We start from the raw sequence: 6686 nt of genomic DNA on the forward strand, positions 1-6686 counted from the left end.
GAGGAATCGAACCCAGGGCTTCATGCATGCTAGGCCAGCACTCTACCACTGAGCCACCTTCCCAGCCCCTCAGATAGTTCCTGAATAATCTGAGGTGTCTTAATTCCATTTTGGAAAGAAACCACTTTAAGATAAAATCTAACATTTCAAAAATCCTTTCCTGTCCCAAAGCAGAAACCTCTTCTCCTTAACAAGAGCCAAGCCACCAGGCCAAAGCAGGAACTCTACCCCTAACCCCCCACCGGTCAATCATGGGGCTTGAATTCTGGGCCTGGGCGCTGTCCCTCAGCTCTTCAGCTCAAGGCTAGCGCTCTACCACTTGAGCCACTTCCGGTTTTCTGGTGGTTTATTGGAGATCAGAGTCTCACAGCCTTTCCTGCCCGGGCTGGCTTTGAACCGCGATCCTCAGATCTCAGCCTCCTGAGTAGCTAGGATGGCAGCAGGCGTGACCACCTGGCTAAGCCCAGGAGGGGGGGGACAGATGAGGGCCACTCACCACCCCAAAGGACAGCTCCTGGTGCAGCGGATCGTGGGGCAGGTAGTTCAGGGGCACTGAAGGGGACAAGGCTGGACCCGGGGCAGAGGTGGGGTAGGTAAAGCTGCCCAGGGGGTGCTGGTCCCCACGCAGGTCCACGTCATTGTCCAGCCGCTGCAGAGGCTGCAGGAGGCAGAGGTGGGTTTGGTCATGGGTCTGTGACAGGGAAGGCCCGACCCCCCCCCTCCTCCTCCAGCATCAGATCCGTTCCCCAGACTCACCATCCGCGGGTGCTGGGTCTGCAGTGATACAAACTGCCCCAAAGGTGCCATGTGGGTGGGCTGGGGCGGTGGGGCGGGCGGTGGGGGGTGCAGAATGTAGGGGTCACCGGAGATGAGGTGGGGGTAGGTCTGGTAGGACACAGGGAGCTGTTGCATAGTGCATGCCTGGATCAGCTGCTGAGAGAAGGGGCAAAGGGCGGCTGGGAGAGAGCCAGAGAATGGTTTTCTGGGCTCTGGGCTGGGCCTTTTGCTTTCTTTTTTTTTTTTTTTTTGCCAGTCCTGGGGCTTGAACTCAGGGCCTGGGGCACTGTCTCTGAGCTGCTTTTGCTCAAGGCGAACGCTCGACCACTTGAGCCACAGCGCCACTTCCGGTTTTCTGGTGGTTTACTGGAGATCAGAGTCTCACGGATGTTCCTGCCTGGGCTGGCTTTGAACCGCGATCCTCCGATCGCAGCCTCCTGAGTAGCTAGGATGACAGGCGTGAGCCACCGGGCCCTGCACAGGCTTTTTCAACCGTGGTCAAAGGGACACTGGGGGCCTCTGCCCGCTGCCTAGCGACGAGGGACGGCGGGGCCATGTCTGGGTCTCCACCGAGCGCTGGCTACTCACCGGGGGCGGGAGGCAGCAGAGCGGGTAATGCTGCCCGCTGAACATCACGGAGCATGCTGGGAGTTGCTGGGCACTGCAGCCGGGGATGTGTTGGCCTGCAGGCAACGGGAAGCCTTGGGTGGTTACTGTGGTGACAGTGTAGGACAGAGGGACAGGTCCCTGGTGCACCTGTGAGGAGAGAAGAGGGCCAGGGCGCTGGAGGGAGGAAGCGTGGTCGCCAGCTCAGCCCCCAGCCCAGCGGGACGCCCCCCCCCCCCGAGCGGGAGGGAGTAATCCTGAGATGGGGAAGGGGCCTCCACCCCCCCGGGCCTCAGTTTACCTACCTAGCGCATTGCGTGGGACGTGTGAAGGGTAAAGCAATGGGGAGCCGGGTGGTCTGCCTACCTGCTCGTGGAGATCAACCATGAACGGGCTCTGCTGGGAGGTTTGGTGCAGCATTCGGGGGCTCCTGTGGGCAGGAGCCGAGGCCCGGCGCTCCTCTACGGGGAGGTGTGGGGGTTGGCGCGGTGGCTGCTGGGAGGGTAAGCTCTCATCCTGGGCAGGTGGACTGGCCAGGGGGCCCTGGCGGCCGAGGCTACACCACAGAGAGGAGGCCCCAGTAGGAATGAGGGGCCCCTATACATTCAGAGAGCGGGGAGAGGAGCCAGGGTCCCCCAGCCCCGCCCCCCCCATCCAAGATGGCCACCCCATCCCATCCAAGTGGGGAACGGGGGGAGAGGGGGTCCCCTCTGTCCTACCTTCCCCAGAGCTGGCTTGGAGCGCTGCTGGGCCCCGCGGAGAATCGTCGCTGGGCTGTAGGGGCGGACGGTGGCCACCTAGTCACTGCTAGAGCCCATGGCCGCATCAGGGGAGCCGAGGGCTGGGGGGGCCAGGCCGGGGGTCACAACCCTAGGGGACAAGCAGAGCAGGACACTGAGGCCTTGGAGAGACGCAGCCCCTTGCCCAATCAGGGGTTAAGAGGAGATGATGGATCCAATTCCAGCCGCGTGCATGGTGCTCGGAGTCCAGTGCTCACAAGAGATCACACGGGCTCAGGCCTCAAGGAACCCAGGCCTCGGCTTCCGGCTGTGTCCAGTGGGATCACAGGGCCTGCAGGGCAGCCGGGCGTTGGTGGCTCCCTCCTGCCATCCTAGGTGGAGGCTGAGATGTGAGGATCGAGGTTCCAAGCCAGCCCAGGCAGTGAAGTCGGCTGAGCCTCTCGTCTCTAGTTAACCACCAAAGAAAAGCAGAAGTAGACACATGGCTCAAGTGGTATAGAGTTAAAAAAAAACACAAAAAACGCTAAAGGACAGTGCCCAGGCCGTGAGCCCAAGCTCCCAGTACCGACATTAAGAAAAAAGCTCCAGGTTACTCTGTCCTGCTAAGAGGCGTGGACAAGGTACTGCAGTGCGGCCTCCACACCACTAGGGGGCTCCCTGGAGACACTGCCTGGAGGTCTGGGATCCAGTTCTTTTTCTATCACAGTGGGGCAAAAGTTTTTCCGACTGCTTCCTGCCCCGGGGAAGGGCTCAGTCCAAGACAAAGATGTAGCTATCCTGTTCCTAACCTGTTTCCCAGGTACACACAGGTGTGACTTCAACGTATTGGTGCTGGACCTAGGCTTGCACTCTGTCCCTGAGCGTTTGTGCTCAAACTAGTACTAACTAGGCCACTTGAACCCCAGCTCTACTTCTGGTTTTCTGGTGGTTCACTGGAGATGCGTCTCACGGACTTTCCTGCCTAGGCTGGCTTCCAACGGCGATCCTCAGATCTCAGCCTCCTGAGTAGCGAGGATGACAGGCGTTGAGCCATGGGTAATAAGCTATTTTACTGAGGCTCAATTAGAGAGGAATCCTGGCTGTCCCAGGGGGAGGGGGGGAGCTTGCTCTGGGAGCCCTAACACAGCTCCCCAAATAGGAGGCGGGGCCTGCTGAGAAATAAGGAGGAAGAATCTGAGAGAGGAAGTTGGGCAAGAATAGGTGGGAGGGGAGGGGTGTCTCCTCCCTGTGGGTCAGACTCAGGGGTTCAGGTGAGGATCTGGCTCAATCCAGGCTTCCTTCTACCCACTAACTCCAGAGCTAGAAATAAGCTCGTGGCAGGAAATGTTCTGGACCAGCAAGGACCTATAAAGTTGAAAGGTACACATCACCTAGAGACAACCCCCCCCCACACCTGCTGTTCACATAGCCAAAGAAGCCCACCAACCTTCAGCTCAGAACCCCAGTCCTTCCTTGCCAACAGTACAAGCTTGCTCCCCAAATCTCTGCACCGGGGGGGGGTCCACTTTTGCAGGCAAAATGGACACTTCTGCTAAGTCCAGACTCAGGCACTCAGCAAAAGGGGTTAGGCCACCATCTGGTAATGATGACACTGAATGCCAATGGTTGACATTTGGGGATCTTGCTGGGTGCTGGTGGCTCCTGCCTGTCATCCTAGCTACTTAGGAGGCTGAGATCTGAGGATCGCTGTTCAGAAGCCAGCTAGGGGGGGCAGGAGCAAAAGCTTCCTCTCCAGGTCCACCCCCACCCCCACCCATCCTGTCTCCCTACCACGGGTGACGGGGTCTGTAATCCCCACCCCCACGCCCAGCAGGCCAAGCGCACATCCTGCACATGTGTGCACACATCCCTCACTTCCTGCTGCTGATCTGACCACACAGAGAACAAGGGAAGCTTCAAGAAGAGCCCAAATAACCAAAAATGCATGCTCTGGTCCACCCCAGACCTTCTGGACGTGTGTACGCACATGCGCGTGCGTGCATGCCAGTACTGAGGCTTGAAATCAAGGTCTAGGTGTTGAAGTCTTCCTTCCCCTCAAGACTAGAGCTCTAACCACCTGGGCCACGGCTCCACTTTTGGCTTTTTGGTGGTTCACTGGAGATAAAGAGTCTCACACTTTTCTGCCCAGACTGGCTTTGAACCCAGATCCTTAGATATCAGACTCCAGTGACACTTGGATTTTTATCACATTCCCCAGCATTTTTTCTTTCTTTCTTTCTTTCTTTTTTTGGCCAGGCCTGAGCACTGTCTCTGAGCTTCTTTTGCCCAAGCCTAGCGCTCTACCACTTGAGCTATAGCACCACTTCCAGCCTTTTCTGTTTAGGTGGATGGAACCCAGGGCTTCATGCACGCGAGACAAACACTCTACCACAGAGCCACCTTCCCAGTCCTCCCCCAGCAGTTTCTAAGGCCCAGCCCCGTTTAGAAACCTCAGCCTTTGGCTGGGATCCTGGGAGACCTATGCTAACTCCTATGGACCAGCTTGGCAAGTTCTGACAGTAGCTCTTGCAGGTTAGAACACAGGCTGAGTGTCCAACCGAGGGTTAGACACTAAGTCAGTGGTCTCCGCTCTTCCTGTGTATCTGGTTGTCTCCTGAGGCTAGGCAAGTGCCAAGACTCAGGGATGCCGATGCAGAGGCTCAGGGGTGGGGGAATCTGCAGATCCACTACAAAGGGACCCACTGCTCAGGGAAGGGAAGAGGTAAGGAGCTGAGAAACAGAACCAGCAGGCAGAAGGGCCTCTGGCTGGGAGGCGACGGTGGCAGGTGGCAGAGGTGACAGTGTTGCCAAGTACAGTTCCACACTTAACACCCCCAGCTTCTGCCTAGAATCTTGAAGACTTCAGACGGGAGAGCTCTCCCGGCCTCAGTTTCCTTGTCTGTAAAATGGGAACAATGCACAATCTATCTCCCAAGCCGGCGCTGGTGGGCCACACCTGTCATCTTGGCTACTCTGTAGACTGAGATTTGAGGCTGGCTGAGATCAGACAATCATGGCTCAAAGCCAGCCTGGCCCGATCAATCTGAAAGACTCTCATTTCTAATGAGCCAGCTAACGGCCCAGAAGCACAAGACCCTGAGTTCAAGTCCCCGTTTGGGCACATACACATGCAAAAGGATTTCCTCAAAAGGCACAGCAGAATCCAACCAGTGGGGTATGTGTGATCACTAGAAGCCATTCCCAAGCAGAAACAAAGCACCCCTTCTCTCAAGGCTGCCGGAAGCGGTGGAAATATGCTGCCCTCATGAAGAGAACCTCTGAATTCTCTTAAGTCTGCCCAGGGTCTAGAAGAGCTGAAAGAACACACCCACTTTCCAGCTAACATAACTGAGGTCCTAGGGAAGGAACTTGCTCTAGGCCACAAAACCAGAGAGGAACAGAACTGATCCTGGCAGGGACTCAGGCCCAGACTCCTCCAACCCCTGGCTCACACGCACTGACTGGCATTAAAGCCCAAGACTTCTGAAGCCTTCTTTTCTCACCTGTAACCTAAGCTAAGGGAGGCAGGAGAGGGTGTTTGTTCGCTTTTAGGCACCTGTGAAGAACTCTGCCAGTGGATTCAAGGCGTGGGGTGAATCTAGCAACTTGTTCAAGGTCAAACAGCAAGGGGCGATCAGGAGGCCACCCCTGAACAGCGCTGCTTTCCCATGCCTGCCCAGCGCCAGTGAGGTCTGCCAATGGCTCTTCAGAGACCCATCAGTGCAGGCAAGCAGAGCACCCCCAGCAGTCTGACCCTCCACACCCACACCCCCCTCCCAGCAGCCAACTCCCAAGTTCAAGGACCCACTCTGACCCTAGCCAGGGCAGCCCCTGGCCCTGTCCTTTAGGCCTGGGGGAGGTGGGGTCTGGGCCAAGTCCAGAGCTAGGAAACAAGAGCAGGTTCAGGCCCCACTTCCGTCCTACCCTGGCCCGCCCCCACTCCACAGAGGCGCTCCCCAAAAGGCAGGCAAGGCGGGCGGGCGGGACCACCACACCCCCAAAGAAACCTAGAAAGCAGGATGACCTTGGCCAAGGAAACCCTCAGTCGCCACAACTGTAAAATGGGGGTTGGAGATCTCTCCTCCCCAGGGCACCTCTTTATAAAGAAAAGAGGGGGTGGGGGTCAGAAAAGACAAGCAAGAAAGCCAGGTGGGCAGACTCCCGGGGGGGGAGGATAAGGCTGCCCTCCCTCCCCCCGGCGCCCCCCCCCGGGCAGGCCAGGCGCGGGTTGTGGGGGGCCCCCAGGGAGCTCTCAGAAGCCCCCCCTCCTCCGGGGATGGGGCTCAGGCTCGGACACCGGCCCGGCTCCCGTCGCCCCGCGCTCGGAGGGGAAGGGCGGGGAAGTGGGGGGGAGAGGCCGGGCTGCAGCGCCCGGGGGGGCGGCGGTGGGGGGGGCGCCCCCGGAGCGCTGTGACTTTAAGAAGCGAGCAGCCCGGACCATGTGCTCGGCGTGAGACAAAAGCAACAACAAAGGAAGTGGCGGCCGCCGGGGGAGGGGGCGGCTCCTTCCTCCCCGCCCGCGGCGCTCGGCCCCGGGAGGGGAGGGGGGGGTCCCCGGCCCGGGCCTGGGGAGCGGGCGGGGGG

The 6686-nt window shown here is 58.8% G+C and overlaps 1 protein-coding gene across 1 annotated transcript in view; it reads right to left on the bottom strand.

The window, feature by feature from the left end:
* The window catches only part of Rnf44 (ring finger protein 44), an 8748-nt gene extending 2898 nt beyond the window's left edge, over nt 1-5850 (bottom strand). Inside the window, exons 1-6 of the mRNA XM_013015979.1 lie at nt 5606-5850; nt 2103-2253; nt 1750-1939; nt 1366-1533; nt 757-930; nt 497-658 (exon numbers count right to left, since the gene is read on the bottom strand). Of these exons, the coding sequence (XP_012871433.1) occupies nt 497-658; nt 757-930; nt 1366-1533; nt 1750-1939; nt 2103-2209 (801 nt within the window). The 5' untranslated portion in view covers nt 2210-2253; nt 5606-5850. The remainder of the gene's footprint in view (nt 1-496; nt 659-756; nt 931-1365; nt 1534-1749; nt 1940-2102; nt 2254-5605) is intronic.
* Nucleotides 5851-6686: the final 836 nt, after the last annotated feature.

Source organism: Dipodomys ordii, unplaced genomic scaffold (genome assembly GCF_000151885.1).
Source record: "Dipodomys ordii isolate 6190 unplaced genomic scaffold, Dord_2.0 Scaffold29, whole genome shotgun sequence".
NCBI classification, from domain to species: domain Eukaryota; kingdom Metazoa; phylum Chordata; class Mammalia; order Rodentia; family Heteromyidae; genus Dipodomys; species Dipodomys ordii.